At 40.4% G+C, this 24,727-nt stretch overlaps 3 protein-coding genes across 18 annotated transcripts in view; 1 reads left to right on the top strand and 2 right to left on the bottom strand.

The window, feature by feature from the left end:
* map4k5 (mitogen-activated protein kinase kinase kinase kinase 5) overlaps window positions 1-10,571 on the bottom strand; it is a 34,182-nt gene extending 23,611 nt beyond the window's left edge. For 3 of the 14 annotated variants that reach the window (XM_077560380.1, XM_077560371.1, XM_077560426.1), the window contains exon 1: window positions 929-1,473. The gene's annotated coding sequence lies outside the window, so the exon portion shown is untranslated. Of the gene's footprint in view, window positions 1-928; window positions 2,201-4,176; window positions 4,312-5,438; window positions 5,584-6,656; window positions 8,456-10,404 lie in introns of those variants that run through there. The other 11 variants (XM_077560364.1, XM_077560389.1, XM_077560342.1 and 8 more) reach the window with 10 other exon arrangements.
* On the top strand, window positions 2,064-11,440 carry atl1 (atlastin GTPase 1). 2 transcript variants are annotated; one of them, XM_077560470.1, is made up of 14 exons: window positions 2,064-2,334; window positions 3,420-3,670; window positions 4,191-4,325; window positions 5,476-5,580; window positions 5,748-5,798; window positions 6,499-6,555; window positions 6,680-6,772; window positions 6,858-6,996; window positions 7,928-8,055; window positions 8,129-8,185; window positions 8,332-8,403; window positions 8,481-8,912; window positions 10,435-10,449; window positions 10,528-11,440. In XM_077560470.1, exons 1-14 carry the CDS (start codon window positions 2,295-2,297, stop codon window positions 10,660-10,662), a joined length of 1,710 nt encoding a protein of 569 aa, XP_077416596.1. In that variant the 5' UTR covers window positions 2,064-2,294; the 3' UTR covers window positions 10,663-11,440. The 2 variants fall into 2 exon arrangements, with proteins under 2 accessions (XP_077416596.1, XP_077416604.1); XM_077560478.1 differs by having other exon boundaries at window positions 2,065-2,328.
* A 960-nt stretch (window positions 11,441-12,400) lies between these two features.
* Window positions 12,401-24,273, bottom strand: sav1 (salvador family WW domain containing protein 1). 2 transcript variants are annotated; one of them, XM_077560488.1, is made up of 5 exons: window positions 23,945-24,273; window positions 22,255-22,734; window positions 17,373-17,643; window positions 15,938-16,096; window positions 12,401-12,758 (listed from the first exon to the last, which is right to left on the bottom strand). In XM_077560488.1, the coding sequence occupies exons 1-5, from the start codon at window positions 24,036-24,038 to the stop codon at window positions 12,401-12,403; spliced, it is 1,362 nt and encodes a 453-aa protein (XP_077416614.1). In that variant the 5' UTR covers window positions 24,039-24,273. The 2 variants fall into 2 exon arrangements, with proteins under 2 accessions (XP_077416614.1, XP_077416622.1); XM_077560496.1 differs by having other exon boundaries at window positions 12,677-14,264; window positions 23,945-24,272.
* Window positions 24,274-24,727: the final 454 nt, after the last annotated feature.

The following is a 24,727-nucleotide window of genomic DNA, read 5'->3' as shown; positions in this document are numbered from 1 at the left end:
TTGAAGGATAGAGGGGAGTGAGGGAGGAATGTTAGAAAGAAAGAAACTAGGATACTATAAGGAAGAAAGATGGTAGAAAAGATGGATGGAATTATGAAATAGGAAATGGAAGACAGAAGGGCCAAAGGAAATTAAGATGGATGTCTGAAAATAAGCCTGGAAGGAAATAAAGAACCGAGCGGGCCAGAGAAAAGGAAGGAAAAAATGATTAAGCAAGGATAGAAGAGAATGAAGAAAATGTGAAATGAAATGAAAAGAAAGATGGAGGGAGGGAAGGAAAGGATGGGAACTTGAAATATGACTTAAGAATTTAAAGGAAATAAACCGAGATATGTGAAAAGAAGAAATAAGGAATGGGAGGAAACAAGGATCTATTGAGAGAGGAAAAAAATGAAAAAGTTCAGATAGAGGTGGAGAAGCATGATTAAAAATGAAGGCCTGTTAATGAGGATGAATTGAAAACAAGTTTAGTTGAGTTTTAAAAACAGCTACAATGTGAATAACATATCACTGCTCATCTAAATCATAAATGACAATTAAGCTATATGTGTATCTTAAATTGTGAAATAAGCAAAACATTAAATTAAATGATCGTCAATTCCATTAGATCTGCCATGTATAGCAGTTTCAAACGGGTGCAGTCTAATTTCTGGAGAAGTGTTTGAAACAAATAACGCAAAACAATGAAAACGCGCTGTAACACACGCTCTTAAGTTTCTTGTTATGTAAATGAATTCATACGTTAACCAAAACGCGCTTTAAAGATGCTGAAGCACGACTAATATTAGTTTGACACCAACGACTCCAGGAAATAGCTGGGTCCAAGTCCACCATTTACAATACTTCGAACAGTGAAGCTGGGGAGTGAGTTAGCATCGACTAATGCTAACGGCTAGTTTCTCCAAACTTGAGCTGCCAGCCTGCTTACCGTTCGCGTGGACGGCTACGCCGTGCATTTTGCTTTTCAGATGTCCATTTGACACTTTTAGCGTCGAATAATATGGCGAAAATGCGTCTTTCAACCGGGCGTCCTCTTTTTTTTTTTTGCTCCCGGGGCGTTCGGAAAGTTGAGGCGGCTCTCGGTGGCTCTTACGGGCAAGCGGCGACCTCGTTCACCAACAGTCGTAGCCACCAACTTCTTTCGGACATGTCATCTTCCTTGCTCGGTTGACAGCTGCGAAGAGGGGAGCCGTGCTCCCAGTAATGGCGACAGACGTCAAAACTTGGATAATACTAATGATTACATTTGTCTTAGTTTGTATATGCCAATGCTTTTAAAAACAAACAACAGTCGGCTGCTGGTAATCTCCGTAAATTTCAGGATCCTGGTAATGCGTTCAGGAACACCTCGTCAAAGATAAAGTCTTTGCGATCACATGCTTGTTGACATTACAATATGTGATGTTATTGTACATAAATACGACGGTGAAAATCCAGGCTATGTATCACTGGAACATTTCTCTAACGTCTTATGTTCACAATAAAATCTTGAAGCATCGGAAAGTAATGTATATAACGTGTTAGTTAGCTATGTTTTCATATTTACGACGGTTAAAAAGGCATCGCGCATTCCAGGTTTAATCGTCTTTTACCGCTTCCTAGCGGTAGAATGTAGGAACAGCAGGGGCTGGTTCATAACCTGGTGCTAAATTCAGGAACACCACATCAAAATGTCGTCTCAGTGTGTTAGTCTATCTTTATTAAAACGGACATTCAACAAAATTATTTATCAAACGGCCACTACGGATATTCCACAAAATTATCACAATCCCAATCATTTCTCATCGTGATATTTGTATGACGTCATGTAAGCAAATCAGGACATCTCCATTTACTGCCACCCACTGGTGACATTTGAACTGTATGCAAAGATTTAAAAATAATAATAATAAAGTGTCAAAATGAAAATAAGCTTTCCAATGGGCGTCAACTATACACGGATTTTCGCTAGCCACCGCGAATTCCGGGGGTCCGCTGTCAGTGATAAATTAATTGAACCCCTTCCCCACTGAAAGGCCCTCGACAACAGACAAGGGCGCCCCCTGGTGGCACCTCTGCGCGTCACACTCGGGGCGTCCAAGCACCATCCTCCCTCCTCCTCCTCATCTTCTTCGTCGTCCTCCTGCAATCTCTCCGGTGTTGTTTCTCCAGGCGCATCTTCCTCCTCCCTGCCGCCCCTGACCGCATACTAGCTGCTGCACTAGCGGACACAACAACATAGATAGAGGGGACATTTCCATTTATTTTTCCTTATTATTGTATATATTTAGGGTGGGGAGGGGGCGGCACGGGCTATGGCGAAACACCGCAAAGACAGAGACAGCTGGGGTGAGTGTACGTGCCAACATCTATTTCTTTTTTTTTATTCATCATCTTTTTATGGGTGTTAACAGCGCGGCCTCCTGGTCGACGTCATTGTATGGGGGGCTTGTTTTTGCACCATATCAAACGATTCTTAATTATAAGCTTTATGAGTAAAGGCCACAAATAGTGGGAAATGATAGGTAAATGTTGCCTTTAAGGACTTGGGAATACAGTAAATGGGAGTTTTTAGTGTCGTAATTATGTAACGGTGCATCAGGAAATAGCAAGAAGTCACCTTCAGGAGGCCCGTTGTATTATTGTGTGTATTATCAAATGTAAAAATATGTTTTTGCCAATGGGAGGTAGGAAAGGGGGTGACCCAGTTGGATGTATACAGCTGGTGTAAGATGCAGCAGTGATGGCAACGCCTGGGCGAGGCTTTTTTGCAGACATTTTTGGTTTAAATATTCATAATAATGCAAAAAAAAAGATAGAAATGATTATGATTAAAAAATATAACTTTTGGGTTAATTTTGAGGTTGTATTTGTTTTAAAGAAGACGTATTATGGAAAATGATGATGTTATCATACAAATACAGAGGCCGCTCCTCTTACAAGTGACTTAAGTTTTCCAGACAGGCGGTGTTGCTTTACTGATTTACTGATTACTGCTTTACTTAAAAAAATCTATTTAAAAAATGTTGTTAGAGATTAATCGAACATCTTAGCGTTTAAATGGTTAAGAGAAAAAATTGGCTTTTATTCTGAAATAAATGATTGTGGAAGTTTAAAGCAGTTGAACAGGTTGAATTTGGAACAGTTTGAATCTGAAGAAAATGTGAACATTTTAATTTTGGGCTCTTATTTTGAATATTTAAAAAAAAAACGATTGCAATACGAGGGATCTGATCAGACTCAAATTGGAACAATTAGAAATGGTCAAAATTACAGTTAATTAAGTTACAAGTAAAAAAGGGCAAATTTTCAATATTTGAGTGAGCCTTGGCCACCCTGTGGGCACCCTAGCCACTCCAAGGATAAAAGTTTAGCGCCGCCCCTGCAGGCAGCTGTGATAAAGTGCACTTTTCTGACAGAATGGTTGGAAACTTTTTCAGGGTCCCTGGGTGACAAAAACGTGTATGACTGGAGCTCGGAGGACGAGGAGTCGGACGGGCGGGCGCGGCCCATCCAGGTGCTGCTGGTGAAGGACGACCACACCTTCGAGCTGGATGAGGCGGCGCTGAGTCGCATTCTGCTGTCCGAGGAGGTGCGCGAGCGCGAGGTGGTGGCCATCTCGGTGGCGGGGGCCTTCCGCAAGGGCAAGTCCTTCCTCATGGACTTCATGCTACGCTACATGTACAAACACGTGAGTACCCGGGGCCAACAACGCGCACACGCTCGTCGTCATTTTGCGTGTCTACGGTGGGCAGTGGGATGACGGTTGCACATTTAAACAAACATCAAATGAGTTATTAAATAATGACTAAAACAAACATTAAATAATGACTAAAACAGCCACAATTTTAAAATTGTGGCTGTTTAGTTTGAATATTCTTCACTAATCATTAATAGATTTACATGAAATAATAATAAATAAATACATAGTAAATAATAAGAAAATAATCATAAAATATAATAATAATCTAATCTAATTCACATTAAAATACATAAATGAATATTACGACTGTTCAATATGTTCTGTGACTGGAGGTGCACAGAACATATTGTAAAGAACATTTTTGACTTGACGTCACCTTTAATTAGGATTCCAAATGATTAGAAAGGGCTGTCATTGTGACGCAGTGTGGCTGTAAAGCAGTGCAGATGACAAGCATTGGAACAATAATAATGCCATTTTTCCATCTGACTCACGTTTTTCACTTCAGGGTTCCGACGACTGGCTGGGCCAGGCCGACGAGCCCTTGACCGGCTTCTCCTGGAGGGGAGGCTCCGAACGGGAGACCACCGGAATCCAGATCTGGAGCGAGGTCTTCCTGGTGGATCGGCCTGATGGGACAAAGGTGGAGTCTGCTTTTATTGTTGTGTGTGTAGAGTAGCCAAAAATTGTGCTCAGGTAATAGTAGTGTATAAGTGGTTCTCATTTTTGTATGATTATTTTTATTTTTTATTTATCATTATTATTATTTGTCATTATCATATATCAACATTATTTATTTATTTTATTAGATTTGTTTTATTTATATATTATTTTATTCTATTGTATAACATTAAATAAAACTGAAATGTGCTTAATAGATGTACTGTACTGGATTAAAAAGAAAACAACAAAATTTGAAGTAGTAATCGGCCGATTATTGCCTTTCCAACGTCTGTCAAAATAATCGGCCAAATGATTGAAGAAAAACGAAGTTTCCGACGCTGTGACACAGTACCCTGAATGCACCATTTTGCTTGCGTAGCATTAGCAACTAGTAAGTGTTTAACATATGTTATTGTGGTTGTTCTGTTGTCTCTAAGCATCCTTTAAGTTATTTAATGACACCCCAGTTGGAGTTAACTGTAAAACTAAACACACGACAAGAAGAATTACATCCACTGTAAATTTAAATACAAAACATGCTTCGTTTTTAAAACATCGTTAGCCTAGCGCTAATGCTAAAAGTGAAGGGAGGATCCACTGATCTGTATATATTACTGGATAGCCGATAGGCCAAGACTTTTGAAGCTGCGAGGCCGCCATATTACTCCTCCCAATAAACGGCATACGATCCTATACATTTATTACATTATCGAAATTGGAGAACATTTGAGACAGTACTTAGTAGAAACAGCATGATTTAGGACGCTTTAAATTTGTTAAACATAAACAAGAGGTAAACAATTGTATGCATTATATATATATATATATATATATATATATATATATATATATATATATATATATATATATATATATATATATATATATATATATATATAATAATCAGCAGATTAATCGTCAATCTGTATTTTTTTCTGCCAAAATTGGCATCGGCATTGGCCTAAAAAAATGCATATCGGTAGAGCCCTAGTTTGAAGATTTAATTCAGTGATTTCTTTGCGTACCACACTTTGAGAATCACTGACTTAAAGAAATGTAACGAAGTAAACGTAATGCGTTCGTTACCACTCGCCTTTGAGTACTTGAAGTGTGTGTGCGTGATGGCACAGGTGGCGGTGTTGCTGATGGACACACAAGGCACCTTCGACAGCCAGTCCACGCTGCGCGACTCGGCCACCGTCTTCGCTCTGAGCACCATGATCAGCTCCATGCAGGTACTGGAAACAAACACAAATTATAATTCGATGGCTTGGGGATGAAAGGCTGCATCCACCGGTGATGATGCAATGATATCTCTATGTAAAAACACCTGCCAGCTGTTTAAAATTGTTTAAAAAAATTATCATGACTCCTTCAAAGCTTTATTATTATTTCTTATAAGGTTTACAACATCTCCCAGAACGTCCAAGAAGATGACCTTCAACATCTGCAGGTAAATATTCAAAATAAAAAAATGATGTCTTTAGGCTTGGTGAAGCAGCATGTGGCCCAAGGTTATCTTATGGTAAAGAACTGGATCTTAATGATCATGAGATGATTCAATATTTATTAGACTGATTACTGACTGTAGATTGTAGATCAAGCTCAAGATATCCGGTTATGGACAGTTACTTATTTTGATAATTGATTAATTGTTTAGATAACTTGTTAAATTTAAAATCTTTGGAATTTCACCCTCTCAACAGTAAATACTCTGATTGATTATCCTTTTTTTTCAAAATAAGACATTTGCAAACATGCTTTTACTTTGGAAATCAGTGATCAACATTTTTGCCGATTTTCTGATGGATGTTATGGACCCAATCAGAAACTGAATCACGATAAAATTTCATGATCATTTTCTGCACTTTCAATTTGAAATATTTTTTAAAAATAAGGGGATGGAAATTAAAACAGTTTTATTTTTATTTTTAATCAACCTATAGGAATATTTTTTGCAAAGTGTACAACTGTGATAAGTGCAATTTTTCAATAAAGGTAACTGCTGTTACCAGTTTTGTCCAGTGGAGGCAGCACTGACGCTACTAGCCAAGTGTGCTGCTTTTTTTTTTTTAAATGAACAATATAAATGGACGGACGAATAATTGAGAAATCTTTTCATAACATGTTTGTCACATGATTTTACTTAACAGTTGTTCACAGAGTACGGCCGACTTGCAATGGAGGAGACCTTCCTCAAACCGTTTCAGGTACTTTGTGTTGTTTTTGCTTAATCATGAAATATGACTGTAATGACATGTTACTGTGTTCATAAATTATTACAAGTATTCCTTGAAGTCGAGGATCTTACCCTCATCTGCTCCTATCTCCCAGTCCATGATATTCCTCATCCGAGACTGGAGCTTCCCGTACGAGTTTCCATACGGCCAGGAGGGAGGCATGAATTTCCTGGAAAAGAGGCTCAAGGTCAGTCAAGTGGTCAAGGATCTGACTTTCCATGCAAATCTTTCCAAGTGACTTGTTTGAATTTATTTTGAAATCACGTGTGTAGATCTCAGAGAACCAGCACGAGGAGCTGCAGAACGTGCGCAAACACATCCACTCGTGCTTCACCAACATCTCCAGTTTCTTGATGCCTCACCCTGGCCTAAAGGTTGCCACCAATCCGCATTTTGACGGACGGATCAAAGGTACAACTATTTTCCGTTCGCCAACTACTCGCATATGGTGGACCAAAACCGCCAAAATTAGAAATAAATAAATACCAAATTAAATAAATAAATAAAGTGAAGATTAAAATGGATAAAAAAATACAATCCACCCCCCCCCAAAAAAATCTGAATGGAAATAAACAAAATATGTATCCATAAATAAATAAATAAAAGTAAAAAATAAATACAAAAATAAAGAGATTCAAAAAAATAAACATGCAGAAATAAATACAAAAATAACAATAAAAAGGATGAAATATTATTCAAATGAGGGGGGCGGTCCTAAGCGTGTCTTGGGTTGGACTCCGCCGTTGCAAACTGCCTTTCAATGGTCGAGTGAGCGGGTTGGCGAGCAAGGAAGTCTCGCCGGCTTTCATGGAGAGCTCCAGCAATGGATGACTATCTTGTCCACTTGGGACCGCCTCCTCATTTGAATAACATTTCATCTGCAGCATGAAATAAATAAATGTGAGAGAGCAGAGCGTTTTTATTTATTGTTTGATATGTAATTCTATTTATATATTTATTTTTATATATATATATATTTTTTTTAATCTAGTTTTTTATTTTTGTATTTATTTTACTAATTAGTTTTTTAATTTCCATTAATATTTATTTTTTATATATATAATATAATATATATAATATAATTTTTTTATTATTATATTTTTTATATATCCGTTTTTATTTTCACTTTTATTTATTCATAATTTTGGCAGTTTTGGTCCCCCTTACTCGCATTGCTCCTTCTGAGACGTCACGTTAGCAGAGTAGCAGCTAGCGTTAGCCAACAGCTGCTCGTCGGCCATCTTGACAGCAGCCTGATGGAAGAAACCAAACATTTTCTCAAATGCCCTCCGCGCTCCCAATGATGGAGTCTCATTCCCAAATGGTCTATTGATGATTGCAGAGATTGACGGCGAGTTCATCAGCAACTTGAAGATTCTGGTGCCCTGGCTCCTGAGTCCTTGCAACATTGACGTGAAGGAGATCAATGGCAGTAAGATCACCTGCAGAGGCCTGTTGGAGTACTTCAAGGTCGGGGATATTCCAAGTATTTCAAAAATGTCCACAATTTTCTACTAATGCAGCTCTTGTGTTTGTGGTCCAGGCTTATATCAAGATTTACCAAGGAGAGGAGCTACCTCATCCCAAATCCATGTTGCAGGTAACAGGAAGCCATTTTGTTTAGAAGTGACCATTTTACGGTCCAGAGTTTGTCCAATGGCTAGCAAAAATGGTAGTGTTGTGAGTGGACGGATGAATTGATGGAAGGAAGAAGGGACAATGAACTAATGATGTGATTTGTGTCAGGCCACAGCGGAGGCAAACAACCTGGCGGCGGTGGCCGCGGCCAAGGATCTGTACAACAAGAAAATGGAGGAGGTGCGCCGCCATCATCCACACGCCTCGCCGTTTATCACTACTAACCCCCCCCCCCCCCCCCCGCTGTCCCTGGTCAGGTGTGCGGCGGCGACCGTCCGTTCCTGGCGCCAAGCGAGCTGCAGGCGCGCCACGCCGTCATCCGCGAGGAGGCTCTGGCGCTGTTCCGCGGCGTGAAGAAGATGGGCGGCGAGGAGTTCAGCCGGCGCTACCTGCAGCAGCTGGCGGGCGAGGTGGACCAGGTCTTCGTCCAGTACATCAAGCACAATGACTCCAAAAACATTTTCCACGCCGCCCGCACGCCCGCCACCCTCTTCGTGGTCATCTTCGTCATGTACGTGGCGGCGGGTGTGACGGGCTTTGTGGGCGTGGACGTCATCGCCAGCCTGTGCAACATGATCCTGGGCCTGGCCCTCATCACGCTCTGCACTTGGGCCTACATACGCTACTCGGGGGAGTACCGAGAGCTGGGGGCCGTCATCGACCAGGTGGCCGGGGCGCTCTGGGACCAGGTCAGTCGCAACGTACGTCTGTCTGTCCATCCGGTTAATCCGCTGGTTCCAGTTCTTCCATCCATCCATTTGTTTGGCCATCCAGTTCTTCCATCATCAATACACTAAAAATAGTTGGGTCAAAAATAACCCAATTAGGGCTCAAAAAGGGATCGACCGCTGCTTAGGTCAATTCAAACTTTTTGACCTTTTTTTTGTTGTTGCACAATACACCACCAAATTTTTTTTTGTTGTGTCCAAGAAATACCCCAAATTTGGGTCAAATTGACCCAAGTAGCGGTTGGTCACCATTTGACTCACACTTAGGTTATTTTTGACCTAACAGTTTTAAAAGTGATATTTTTGATGTTGCACACTAAAAATAATTGGGTCAAAATAAGTTTTGTGGTTTATTCATTTGACCTGCCTTTTTGGGCTAAATAATTCAAAATGTTGGGTTGGTCCCTTTTTGGGTTATTTTTGACCCAACTGTTTTTAAAGTGATATTTTTTGTTTCTCACTAAAAAACATTTTGCAAACAACCCCCCCCCCCTCAAAAAAAGAGTGGAAAAAAAGATAAAACAAGATAGGGACCGGCTGAAATTAATAACCCCCAAAATTGGCATAACTACCACAAAAAAAGTTGGAGTGGTCCCTTTGGGGTTATTTTTGACTCAACTGTTTTTCAAGTGACATTTTGGATGTTAACACACTAAAAACAATTGGTTGTACAACCCGACCCCCCCCCCCCCCAAAAAAAAATCGTTGTTTTGTGGTTTATTAATTTAACACAACTTTGGGGGTTAAATAACTCCAAAATTGGGTAGGTCCCTTTTTGACCTTATTTGGGTCATTTTTGACCCAACTGTTTTTAAAGTGATTTTTAGTTTTTACATATGAAAAATAACAATAGTGTCAAGAAGGGAATGACAACATAAGATTATTCATGAAACCCAAATAGGTCAAATGAATAACCCATAAAACAACCCTCAAAATACAACCCAAATTTTTGTTGTTCCATGGTTTTATTCATTTGACACAACTTTTTGGGTTAAATAACTCAAAAATTGGGGTGGTCCTTTTTTTTTTTTTTTTAAACCCTATTTGTTTTTTTAAACTGTTTTTAGAATATTCATCCGTCCACTTAATGAAACTACATCAGGGGTTCACCAATTCCGGTCCTCGAGGTCCGGAGTCCTGCAGGTTTTAGATGTTTTTGCCCACTAGCACACTCAGCATGCCTGATAACGATCCGGATCTTTAGTATTAGGTGTGTTGGTAGGCGGAAACATCTAAAACCTGCAGGACTCCGGACCTCAAGGGCCTGAATTAGTGAACCCCCTGCTGTACACATCTTTGCATCAATCAGTTTTCCATCGTCACCATCATTCTTCATCCACCCGCCAAAACGACCAAACTTTGTACTCACCCTTAGAAGCTCAGCAGTTGCAAACGCAGTCACACAAGATGGCAGCAACCCTTAAGGACATTGTAATTGCCTTCCTTGACTCACCATGTGTTTTTCCCTTTAACGCCTCCGCAGGGGAGCACGAACGAGGTAAGAGTGTGACATTCATCCTTCCCCGGGACGCTTTTTAGTCTCCTGTGTGACCGCCGTGCGACTCCTCCCACGCAGGCGCTGCACAAGCTGTACAACGTAGCGGCCAATCACAGGCACTTGTACCAGCACGCCTTCCCCGGGCATCAGGCCGACGACGTTGGGGGGGCGGCGGCGGCGGCGGCCGAGGAGCGCGACAAGAAGCGGGACTGACGGTCGTCTTTTAATTCCACTCAGCACGGACTGTACCCTGCTCATGTATGTGTCGAGCGTCTTTATCACGCCTCATCAGCTGTCAATCACCTGCACCTGGATGGGGAGGTAGTAACCGTGCGGCGTATGGAAAGCGGTTTGAGAGTTTATGCAACATTCTACTCGTGAGTTTTTTTGTTCTCACAAGTCAGGCAATTCAGCGAGCAAACCTCACCAATGAAAAACGGTGGTTTGAATGCGTGCGTTGAATTGCCTCACTAGCGAGGTCAAAAAGTGCACTAGTAGAATATTGAATATGCTCAAACGGCTCGCCATATGGGGGAAAGCAGAACGTGTTTGTTTTTTTCTTCTTGGGGAAGTAAGCAAAATGCGTGCGGGTCACATCATTAGGGACACCTGCACACTCATAAGAGCAAATGCAAACACTGACAACGGTCACTTTTTGTTGACGCCATCAGAGAATGACAATTAGCCGGAAAAAAATTGTCATAAAGTGCTGTTAAAGCAAGTTGTGATCTCAAGCTTTTTTTTTTTTTTTAATTTTAATTGAATCCACTTAAAAAAGAAAATTATCGGTTTATATAATTTGTCATATTTGCTTTTATTTTATTAGTTTAGTTTAGGGTCTTTGCATTTATGCAAAAAGCTCAATGTAATTTGTTGGTGTTCAAACTAAGTTTATTGACTTGTTCTAGGTCCAAATGCTATTCAAAAGTAATGTTTTTCACAAAGACAGTAACTTGTGCATTTTTCAGAATTCCCCAACAGATAATTTTTTTTTTAAAAATATACAGTATATTACTTTTGGGCAATTTTATGTATACATTCTTTTTCTTCCCTGATAGCATTTTTTTTTTAAATTGTTCTTATTAGTGTGGGTGTACGCATGAAAGCAACAAGCTTATTGAATTTTTATTTATATATTCATATTTTATTGACTTGCACATGTAATAACAAAAATGTTAGGCTTTGCACACAAATTATTTATTGTACATTACTTTATAATTCCCCTGATTTTTTTTCAACATGTTTTTGTGTTAATTCCAAATAGATAATGGATTTTTTAACTGCATATTTGTCATATTTTTGATTTATTGAAAAGTGTTTTTTTTTCATTTGGGAAGAAAAAAAAAAAACACTGTACTGTGTCCTTAATGTCTTCTTACAATTTGAGCAAATGTAATAATACACAAGCATGAATAGACATTTTCTACAATTGTAAAGAGACTTTGTGGACGCCCTGTACGGTACATCCTAAAGTTTAACGGTTTAGGAAGACTAAATAATAGGATCAGCCACAAACCACAACAATAAACATATTAATCATTGTTAACCAGTCATTTCTAACACAACTCTTGTATTTGATCTCATTGAGATACTGTGGTGTACCTAATGTTTTGTCTGGTGAGCACATTTACACACTAAGTAACTCATTGTCCGCATGGTGTAGATGTTTTCTAATGTGTGTCATTAAGAAAAAAAGGTGGTTTTTTTTCTGATGTTTTTTTGTTTATTTATATATATATATATCCCCAAATTGACGCCCGTGCTCGCACAAATGGCAAAGGTCATGGCTTCCTTAGATTTTTTTTTTTTTTGGGGTGAGCTCATGATGTCTACCAAATTTCACCTTGCTAAATGGTACTGGCTTTGGGGGATGAACTTTCAACAAAAAGAAACTAGCCAAGGTATTACTAATTTTGTCTTTTATGCCCTGTCAAACATTACCATGCTCCGCTCACGGACCAAAAATCACATTTGTCTGTTTAGCTTCATCCATCTTGTCTAATAAAACCTGTACATGCTTTAAATTTGGTGTAGTGATCGGACAAAATCTCTCGGGGCTCGTCTTTGAGTGACCGGTGTAAATGGCCTCATTTGAGAAACACTCATCACTTATACTTACATTCCACGGTTTGAATATTAAAACATAAACCCATGCGAGAGTCTGATGTTGTATCCTGCGAGCCGGGCGATGTGATCGTGCAGGCAACAAGAACAGGATGGTAGAAAGCAGACTTGAGGTTTTATTACACCGGGTTAATACATAACCTGCAGCATGACGAATTGGACTCCATCTTGTTGTAGTGTATTTTCTGGCAAAATGCACAAAATGGGAGTCTGATCAGAGTTTCAAACATCCTTCCGAGACATGCAGAAATTGCTAATGCCTTTGCGAGAGGATTTCCTATGAAATTGTATGAAAAGTTAAGCCTTGTCATTATGAGCGAGGCCATCACAATGTAAAAAACGATCACAGTCCAATACCAAGGTCAGTTGAAACTGTCGATTTGTCTTTTGACAGAAATTGCCACAACTTTTATCAAAAAGGAGGGGAAAAAAATGAAATTTTTGGCCAGTTTTGAGCTCTCGGGTAAATGTTAATACATTGGATTGCCGGTAACAAATCCAATGTACAAGTCCATCTCTCAATTAGAATCGCCAAATACCAAATTGGAATATGGTAGAAATGTTGATTAATTTCAGTAGTTCGACTGAAAAAGTGAAACTCATTCCTTGAAATGGTGAATTGGGTGTTTGGAAACTGAAAGCTATAATCACAAAAACTAGTGGGAAAAATAAAATGAAATATATCACCCTGTGTAGTATAGTAAACGTGCATGAGTTTCACTTTTTTTTTTTTTTAATTAAACTGCTGAAATAAAATTTTCCATCATATTCTAATTCACTGAGGCAAACAATGTTTCCAATATCGACTAGTTACAGCTCATTTCTTTTTTGTACAAAATCCATCTAAATCCCCACAAAATGGGCGGAACCTGCATACACATTTTCAGATATAATAATATATTAAAATATGACATTTTTAATTTTTCCTGCTGGTAGCAAAGTGTACTGTCCAACCAGCAACATATGGCTTTGAGACATTTCTGAATTTAAAAGAAAAGGAAAAAAAGCGTAACAGTTTGCGTCTTGACAAAAAACAAAAATAACTTCTTTTTTTTTTTTTTTTAAACAGTCTTTTGCGTCAAAAAGTTTTCCAAAAGTTCCAGTAGCTTATTATCTTTCCGAGGTGGTGCTTATCTTCAATTAAAGATGCGTTCCTTATCAATACTTAAATATCGCCATGTTTTGGTGGATTGTCTTTAAAAAAATAATAATTAAAAAGCAAAAGGGAAGGGGAGGAGACAAATAGGGTAAAAAAAAAAAAAAATCAGAAGAAGCTGCCCGTCTTTTTCCATGTCAGTGTTGCAAATGCTGCGTTTTGGTTCACCGTTTAAAAAGGCACAACGTTGTTTTGCCAGTCCTCTCACATCATAGCTTCTTCATTGGAGTGTTTACCAGAGTTTCTTTAGATATATATTTGGATCAAAATGCAAAGGCACACAGGGTGGAGGAGGGGGCGTGGGGGAGGGGGGGGGGCGCGTTTTGGTCACATGAAGCTGTTGCCGGGGGGCTGCTGGGCGTACCACTGCTGCCGCTGTTTGCGCGCTTCCACCTCGGAGAGCAGCGCCTGGCGGTACGCCTCGTACGACTTGACGATGTGCTCCAGTTCCTTCATGAAGAGCAGCTTCAGCATGCCCTGGTACGTGTCCAGGTCGGCTAGCTGGAAGAGCTCCCACTTCAGGATGTGGTCGTACCTGGCGGAAGAGCTCGGTTCATGTGTGGTGCGGTGCGAGTGCGCCCCCGAGATGTCCGCTGCGGACCGATCAAGATGCTCAATCTTGAAATGACTGCGGCTACAGTGAATCAGGGATGTGATTTGACCAAAGTGAAATTATCTGAAAATTTAGCCGGGGGTCTGGGGGCCGCTGGCACCCAGCTAGGTCCAGGGCAGTGCCCTGGTGGGGGGACAAGGGGGGCTTCCCGGAGCTCATGGGTTTTCCGTGTTTTTAAGTACTTTCAATGCACTCACATGACAAAGAAATAGACAAAACAACAGCATAAATTTTCAATGTATATTGAACTATCCCATATAAAATGGCAGTTTTAGTCAACTCAAAATCAGTCACATTCAAAAACATTGGACTGCCTTTGCTTTTAAAAACTATCACTGAGAATATCATCATATCTAACTAATGTGATTACTAAGTTAACACATAAATAATGTTGAAGAGTTCAAATTTCATGAACAAATAATTGTATCATGACCAAATGAAAAGTAACTCATATTAGAGCATACCACAAATGTCTTTGTTATAGCAGAAGATGTTATCTGTCGGAGTCATGTGCATACACAATGAACTACTACTACTATTAAAAAAAATAATAATAATAAAAAAATAAAAAAAAATCGGATTTTTTTTTTTTTTGGGGGGGGAGATAAAAAAAAAGCGGAATTCCGCGAATTAGCGGAAAAAACACATCCCTGAGTGAATCCATTGTAAAGAGTTAGCTCGGTCCATGTCGCATCACTTCTGTACTAGCATTTAGGCTAGCATGCTATCGATGAGCCTCAAGTGAAGGCGGTTTGTTTGTTTTGAATAATCCAACTACTGAATTTAAATTTATGTAACACGGGTGAATGAATGTGTGCATTCTTGATGCTTTACGAGCCTCTTAGTTTTGAAATGCCTTGCCGCCATTTTGGGGTATCTGTATGCAATTACAAATCCCTTTTCGCTACTCAGGGCTCTATCCCCATTTTCAGGGAACAGTAGGTTTCACTGTACAAGCTAAGGACCACCTGGGGCGGCGTGGCTCAGTGGTAGAGTGGTCGTCTCCCAACCAAGAGGTTGTGGGTTCGATCCCATGCCATTTTGACCACGTCAAAGTATCCTTGAGCAAGTACTGAACCCCCAATTGCTCCCGATGCTGCGCCAGTAGTCAAATGTAAAGCGCTTTGAGGGTAGAAAAGCGCGATATAAATGAAGTATCATTTACCATTTAAAAAGCACAAACAACAATATCTGATCGTGGAAACTCCAAAGTTGAACACAAAAAACAGGTAGTAACTGCCCCAGTTCATAGAGACTCCTGAAGTGGAATTTTTTATGTAAAATTGACTTTTTAATGCTTGTATAAGCGCCACGTTCGGCCAATTGATTTACATTATCGAGGACGCAGAAATATTTGTTGCATTATTTTTTACTAACGTGTGGTTAATGAAAATGTACACTATAAAAAGTGCGGGATTTTGGGATTTGAGAGTCAAGCTTCTTCAGTGTTCAATACAAATGCTTTAAAGCAACATTAAAAAAAAATGATAATACGATATTAAAATTGTGATCATTTGCCATTATCGCCCATCCCTCGTCAACAGTCATTTTAAAGCAATGGACCGGTTCCAGTGTAAAGGTTAAGTAGTACTCACTTGAGGGGAGCACGGGCGTAGACCTGCAGCCAATCCGGGATCTCAGCGGTGTGGTACGGGTTTGCTGGCACCAGAACCGGCTGGTTCCTATCGGCGGGCCGCGGCTGATAGGTAATAGGCGGCGGTGGCAGAGGTGGCGGCTGGTCGTAGCGCGGCACACTGCAGCAAAATCGGTCACATTTTTATTGAAGATGTTTTAGGAGAATGTATTTCAAAGAACAAGTGTTTTTATTCTGTCTGGGATGCTTTTATGAAGTGTCATTCTGAAGGCAATACAAAGACGCAATTTCCAATAGTGTATATGTTGAGTGGATGGTCTTGTTTCCACCTGTTGAACTGTCAAGCAAGATAAAATTTAGCAGCCAACACGACCACCAGTCACCAGATTGACTAACGCGGTTCAAACTCAATTTTTTGTTTGTCGGAGGAGAACACTCATGTAGTTGTATGGCCAACAAAGGCATGCGAGACACACGGAGCAACACAATATTTTGTGTCCTGTCGGACCCTAGCATAAATGTGAAATGTAGTTTGTGTTTTTTTAAGAGCACCCTTGTTTTTATTTTACTAACAATTTTTTTTTGAGTTTTTATTTATTATTTCGTTTTATTTTTAACTATAATACAGGGATGTGATTTGACCAAAGTGAAATTATCTGAAAATTTAGCCGGGGGTCTGGGGGCCGCTGGCACCCAGCTAGGTCCAGAGCTCATGGGTTTTCCGTGTTTTTAAGTACTTTCAATGCACTCACGTGACAAAGAAATAGACAAAACAACAGCATAAATTTTCAATGTATATTGAACTATCCCATATAAAATGGCAGTTTTAGTCAACTCAAAATCAGTCACATTCAAAAACATTGGACTGCCTTTGCTTTTAAAAACTATCACTGAGAATATCATCATATCTAACTAATGTGATTACTAAGTTAACACATAAATAATGTTGAAGAGTTCAAATTTCATGAACAAATAATTGTATCATGACCAAATGAAAAGTAACTCATATTAGAGCATACCACAAATGTCTTTGTTATAGCAGAAGATGTTATCTGTCGGAGTCATGTGCATACACAATGAAATACAAAAAAAAAAAAAAAAAAAAAAAAATCGGATTTTTTTTTGGGGGGGGGGGGGGGGAGATAAAAAAAAAAGCGGAATTCCGCGAATTAGCGGAAAAATCACATCCCTGATAATAACATAACGTTATAATAACCTTGCCGCGGGGGCCAAACAGTCCTAAATGCACAGTCCTAAAACTTCCCCTTCACTTCTGTAGGTGGCAGTAATCCACATTACAAAGTTTTAAAAGCAATAAAAAAAAAGAAGCCTTTTTTTTGTCTGGAACAGATAAATGACATTTCCATTCATTTCAACAAGAAAAGTTGATTTTCAATATGAGTGATTAGAGCCACGAGCCTGGCGACCGACGGTACCTGGGAGCGCAGGGGTGCCGATACTGCGCCCTCTTGTTGATGTGGTCCACGTAATAGACGCCGAACTCGGCCGACTCCACCTTCTCCCAGCCCGGCGGGAGCCCCTCGCGCTCCAGCGGGTGGCTCCAGTGCGTGGTGTTGGTGTTGTGGTCGATGTAGTACTTCCTGCCGCGGATGGTCCAGTCCACGGTCCAGCCGGTGGGGAGGGGCAGGTCCTCTGCAGTCAGGCTGGAGAGGTTCCCCAGCGACTTGGCCTGGATTCGACCTATGCCTGCAGGGAGGATGACAAATATTTCTCTCAGTGACTAGTGAGTGAGAGCGTGAGATTTTTTTTGCGAGTTAAAAAAAATAAAAAAATCATTGGGAATGACAAGAAATGTGAAGCGCATTTTGTTCCTCTACTGTACTGATTGTACCAAAACATGAACCTAAAAATAAGGTAACTAACAAAGCTCCTATACATTTTTTTACATGTTTATTTCAAATGTGAAGCCATTCTCTCCGTTTTGCTATGAAAGACTAAATTAAGACTTTTTTGGTTGGCAGCATGATTTGATGAATCTTTAAGGCGACAACACAATCGTGCCGCCGAAGAGTGTTTTTGACAGTAAGTAAAGAGAAAGCGAGACGAGAGAGAGAGAGATGTCACTGGAAGTTGGTGAGTGAAGAAGAATGCGAGAGCCTGCCACAAAAATGTACTCCGCCTCCTCTGCAACCGACTCGTCATCATCGTAGTGTCGGCCATTTCCCGCACTTTGGAAGTAAGTAAGCAAGTCACATTCCACCCAAAGTCCAAAGTCCCGTGAAGTGTTTCGTTTTTGGTACAGTAGACATTCGGTATTCCCAAGGATCACATTACAAATGAGTACTTAATTTAAACACCGAATAACCCCTAAAACACTTCAAACTCAACTTACGCTGCCCTTAACTCTTTGACTGCCAGACGTTTTCAGAAAAGGGATGCCGTGGGTGCCAGCCGATTTAAGCATTTTGACTGATCTTTTGACTGATCTTTCAAGGTCCACAGAAAATAATGTGTTTGGACTATGGAAACACACATGCTACCAAATGAAAGATTGGACTCTCATCTTTCATCAGAAAAAAAAGTTTGTTTCTACCTTATTCCGTTTTTGAGTAATCAACAATAGAAAATGGTTTGTTTCACCTCTGTTTTGAAACAAACGTCTTTTAACGTCTTTGGCACTCCTCCATAGGATTTTACTAAACGTTATTTAACGTTTTTGGCAGTCAATAATAATAATTCTTGCAGTTCCCTGATAAACGAACAAACTACTAAAAGTAAGTACAGACGCTCCCCAACTTACGAACGAGTTCCGTTCCGAGCGGTCGTTCGTAAGGTGAATTTGTTCGTAAGTTGCTTCAGCGCTATATTTTGTATTCTAATTTATGTTTAAAGCCTATATAAGTATATTGAAGGTTTATATAAGTATGTTTAAGGCTTGTATACAAATAAACTGCATTGGTTTGTACTGAAAAAACTTATTAATAAAAGTACTGTACGTACAGTGCAATGTTAGAGAGAGAGCGAGAGACACTTAATAGAAGAACACTTAGGAAGAAGTTGAGGGTCGAGGAGAAGAAGATGAGGGTTGATGCGCATCTCCCTTGGAGTATTTCCTCGAAACTGGCCGAAAGAAGCGATCCAACGACGATTGCACGGTCTCCCTTTTTTTTTTTTTTGCTAACGATCGTCGATTGCATCGGCACTGCACCTTTCACGTGTTCCATTATGCGATCTTTCCGCTTATAAATGGTACCGATGGTCGAACGATTCAATTTGTATGCCCGTGCGACGCTCACCATTTTCTCACCCGCTTCACGCTTCTTTATTATTGCCACTTTCGTCTCAAATGAAATGGCTTGCCTCTTCTTTGCACTACCACTCTCACTAGGAGGCTTTCGCTTTTCACCAGCCATGTTGAATAAGATGCACGGGATACAGTATTTACAGTACAGTACAGTACAGTACGTAATGAGAAAAAAAATAGAGGAAGAGGAAGAGGAAGGTCGATGCTGGGTGAGCTCTCACAGCGTGGGTAAACTCTCACAGCGCCAAGCGTCGGTATTAGCGGCGGAAAGAAGCACTAAACTCGGAAAAAGGCGCACAATACAAAATCCAACTCTTTCCGGACATTTTCCGACACACGCACAGAAATGTTCGTATGCACCGTTGTTCGTAACTCGAATGTTCGTAAGTAGGGGAGCGTCTGTATCGACAATAGTTCCAGAGGACTCAAAATTGATTCTAGTTCCCACTGCATGACTGAAAATAATCTTTGTTCACCATCAATGGCATTTTAAATCTGTCCTTGTGGACGTATTTAGAGGAAGCCAAGTGCAAGTTAGAGAAACAGGTGCCATTCTAGCCTCTACAAGCCCAGCAATGCATTTGGAAAGCTTCAGACGTAGCATCAAAGCTGGCACAATGGACCTGCGCATACCACAGTGGGGTTCAGTGTAGGGCCGAAAAATTTATCAAATCGGAACGGGAGTAGGATGCAATTTGCAAATCGCGAAGGCTGACATTTTTGGAGGGGGAAAAAAATGGCTTAATTTCAGCCGGGTGGTTGGATGGTATAGATAGTTAGTGGTCTTTCTTTAACTCTTTGACTGCCAGACGTTTTCAGAAAAGAGATGCCGTGGGTGCCAGCCGATTTTAAGCATTTTGACTGATCTTTCAAGGTCCATAGAAAATTATGTGTTTGGACTATGGAAACACACATACTACCAAAAAAAGATTGGACTCTCATCTTTCATCAGAAAAAAAAAAGTTTGTTTCTACCTTATTCCGTTTTTCAGTAATCCACAATAGAAAATGGTTAGTTTCACCACTGTTTTGAAACAAACGTCTTTTAACGTCTTTGGCACTCCTCCATAGGATTTTACTAAACGTTATTTAACGTTTTTGGCAGTCAAAGAGTCAATGCATCAAAGTGATAAAGCCTCATGATACTCGATTACATACATTTTTAATAGAAATATTCGAATACTTCTATGGAAGTATTATATAAAAAATATTTTGCATCTTTGCACTGGAAAATGACAAGTAGATCCCTGGAGAGAAGAAGACCAAAAATGCGTGACAAAACAGAATTGTGCTGATGTGCACATAGCCTGGATGCCCGAATAAGAGCACACAGTCACATGTTTATCATGTTCAGTAAGATAAAGAGCACAAACACACAAGATGAAGCAAAGGGAGCTGTGTGGCTTCCCGGGAAGCCTTTGCCTGCATTCCGATCACGCCGACCTAAGCGTGACGCACGTCGGGAACATAGTGCGCGGATATGAAAAGACTTGTTCATGTGGCTGTGGAGCTATCTTTAAACGCAGCCGCCACAAGTCGCGCGCTACCTGTAGGGCCACGGATACTTGCCCAATGATGCGTTTCACATGACTGTCGTTTAGATAGAAGACGTTGGGAGACAATTCGGACTTTTACAGGATTTACGAAAGGGGCTACACAGAACCCGGGGTGAAAGGGGATCGTGAACCATGGTTTGAAATTGAATCAAGTTCAATATTTCCACATATAATCGTGTGACAGCCTTATTCCATAATAGATTAAATCAAATTTTCCCACCAATTTTTTTATTTTTTTATTTACATTCTTAAATTTCTCTAACTTAATTGGAGTCCAGCTTTGGTAAATTCAGTTGATTGGGCAGATTGGGAAGGTACACGCTAAGGTCAGGGGGCGTAAAAATGTGACTAACTCGTCGACCACAAAAATTTGTCACAAAAAAAATTGTGCCTGAAAACTATAAATAAATCAAATAAACACACTCAGTCAGTGTATATATATATATATATATATATGCACAAAGCTGCCTGTCAGCTGTGTGCTCATGCTAGTCAAACAATCATAAGACTTTCTGATACACAGTGTATAACTTGTTTTCAATGAAAGCCAACACTACCTGTTGCACTCACTTTAAACACCATGTGTGTGTTTAATGGGTATGACATATATCGTGTATGTATCGTGTGTGTGTATAGAGAGGTAAAAATGCATACATTTTAGGGGTGGATGTATTGTTTGAACTGTTGGTTTCTGTCCAACAAAAAGCAAAGTCCAAATTATGTGTTTTCAATTGGCTTTCTACTGTTGTGGAATGTGTGTTTCCCACTATTTTAGTTTTTTGTTTTTCCACACTATTTTTTTTTATATATTTTCTATATTTTTACGGTAATTAGTTATTTTCCCATGTATTTTTGAATGTTTTCCTCATAAAATGTTTTTACATCCTTTTCATTGGACAGCAGTGATGTTTGTCACTGCAGCAAATTAAAAATATTGCTTTCAAATTGTGTTGATTCTTGATTTCTTCAAATTGCAAATTTCATAAATAATAAAAATAAATAAATAAATATATATATATATATATATATATATATATATATATATATATATATTAATTTATATTTTTTAAGGACAAAAATAAAAGTTTGTGGAGCTGAGGTAGCTTGGAGAGAAAACAACAAGGGAATTTGAGCATGACATATACATGACCACAAGCCCGCACATACTACTGAAAGGAAACTTTTTTTCCGTCTGTAAAAAAAAAAAAAAAATCATTCACTAAAGTAATATATCCTATCAGCGCATTAGAAAGTACTCTATGGAATTTGTGGACTTCACTAGTAGTGTATTCCTTTTTCAAATGTACTTGTCCGATTAAATTCATCCGAGTATCAATTGAAGCTTCTCAGCTGTCTTAGCTTAGCATCCCCGCGTCTCTTAACACATAGCATTGTGTGAGTGTAACGTGATGTGATTATTGTGGCAAATGCGTACGAAAAATAGAGCCAGTGACCTTCAGTCTTGCTTCTGTTACTACCTGCGTGGGTGGGAAATTACCTGAGGGGGGTCTGCTGGGTGTGGGGGGCGTGTGTTGCCGTGCAAGTCTTTGGAAGTTGTGTTCTCCACGCTCGTAGTAGTGACAGTCATCCGGGAAGCGCTCCGGCATCCTCCGCGGTTGCTGCTGTCTCCCGTCGTAGTAGGAAGCCTCCTGGGGGTGGTAGTAGTAGCGCCCGGCGTCCCCGTTCTCTGACACGGGGCTGCCGTCCGTCAGGAAGGACTGCAGCGAGCCGGCGTATTCGTGCGGCAGCTCGCCAAGGCTGCGTGGCAGGTACGGCGGCGCAGACAAGCGATGGCTCTCGCGGCGGGCAGCCTCGTGCGGTGGACGCGGCACGGCGGCGCGGAGGAAACTCTTACTACGGGACAAGGCTGGCTCCCGGCCCGGGGCCGACGGATAGGCGGAGGGTCCCATGTCGGGCATTGGCACATCGGTGCGGCGGGGGATTGTGGGACCATGACGGATGAATGACGGCATAAGATCTGTAAGAAGAAAACGGCTTGCATTAGCAATAAGTCACAGGTGTCAAACTCAAGGCCGGGGCGTCAGATCTGACCTGCCACATCATTTTATGCGGCCTCCGAAAGCAAATCGGGGTTTCACACTGCTTTATAAGCCTGACGGCCCACCAGGCTTTTCACACACTTTAATGCAGTACAGTATACGAAAAAAGAATACAACAGACACATTTTCTTTTTTGATGGTTATACAACATGTGTATTGTGAAAACAAACTGGAATTTGACAAGTTAAAAATAACACGAATGGATAATTTATAGTATTGTGTCACCATTGAGGACTACAGGACACTATAGGAGATAATAACCATTATGGGACACAATGGGATTTTATAGTACAAAAATGACGACATATGGGACAACTAACTCAGCATCATAGGACATGATGGGGTATTATGAGACATACTGGGAGTAATCAGGACACTCAACATTATGGGAACTGATGGGACATAGGGGACATTATGAAACATTATGGGAAATGATGGGACATAGGGGACATTATGAAACATAATGGGACAAACAGGGACTAAGTGCGATACAACTGAGCGTCATGGGACATCATGGGACACTATGGAACAATTTTACACACAATCGGATTGAGGAGACATTATAAGGACAATATGGAACAAAATTAGAGCAAATTATAAACTCGGCAAGCGGCATTATGAGAACTGATGGGATGCAATAAGGTTAAAAAAAAGGGACAAAATCGCGCAACAATGAATATGATGGGACTGGAACAAAATGCGACATTAACAGGAGACATAAACGGGGATGAAACGCAAACGAAGGGGACATTGCGGTACAAACCAGAGACATAGTGTGACATGAAACACAACAGAAGAGATTATAGGACACTATATTATGATGGGTATTTTCTTTATATCTATAGCAAATGACGTTAACCGAAGTGGTGAACTTTTGTTTTGACGCTACGCAAACAGGACCGCAGCTGGCTGGTTTAAAAGTTTCAAAGTGTGCTTAAAAGTGGCATAAATTAATCACAAATGGACTAGAAAAAAGGTGCGACAATTTTTTTCCATGTCCTCTCTGTGACTTGCGGGATGTTACTGAGGAGCAAAAGGCATGAAGTAAACTCCCATCGATAGCAAACTAGGCTAAGCGATGCTAGGCTAAGCTAGGCTAGGCTAACTATCGAGCAACCTGTTGCTTACTTCGGAGGAGCGGCGACGTCTCCTTCTTCACATACTTCCCGTGGACCTCGGCCGGCTTCGACGACTCGCTTTTACTCTTCTTTCGCGAGAGCATAATAACTCCAGTTTGAGCGTGGCGGTGGTGGTAGGGGAGGGGGGCGGGGAGAGGACGTCAACAACGCGGCGCTGTCAAGCCCTCCGCTTGGCGGCCGCCCCGCTCTCCTCGTCGCCAAGCGCGGAGAGAGAACATTTTGGTAGGGAGCCGCTTCGGAGGAGGCGAGTTTAGCCTAGCCGATGCTAACTAGCGGGAGACGCCGTTCTGTCTGTGTTGCGTTATTTGTGCGCGTGCGCAGACGCGTGCGGCTGCATGCCGGCGCATGCGCACACGTGGTAATTTAAAGTAACTCAAATCTCGAATCATCTTTCGCCACTGAAAAGAATGGTCATGCCATTAACCCGTTTCAGTCCCCACACCAAAACACTAAATTGACATATGCATTTGTAAAGTTAAGCGTAAAAAATAAAATTAAAAAAAGAGACGTTGCTCAATGTCAGAAAACTGCAATCAATGCCCACTTCAACCTCTGAAAATGTCAGAACGATTGCCCAATACTTTGGATTTTATTTATGGACATTTAGTTTTTGTAGTAAGTGTATATAGAGAATAATACCCCAAATATTGGGCTAATAGTTCTAATATTGGCAAATTTGGTAGTGATTGACTGTTTTTCAGACATTAGGCAACATTAAGCATTTCTTTTATTTTTATTTTTACATAGCACTCTAATGTTTTAGTTGATGAAA

Source organism: Vanacampus margaritifer, chromosome 1, assembly GCF_051991255.1.
Source record: "Vanacampus margaritifer isolate UIUO_Vmar chromosome 1, RoL_Vmar_1.0, whole genome shotgun sequence".
Lineage (NCBI taxonomy): Eukaryota > Metazoa > Chordata > Actinopteri > Syngnathiformes > Syngnathidae > Vanacampus > Vanacampus margaritifer.
Note: the sequence above shows the minus strand (reverse complement) of the source record. Positions and strands in the feature narration are given on the sequence as shown.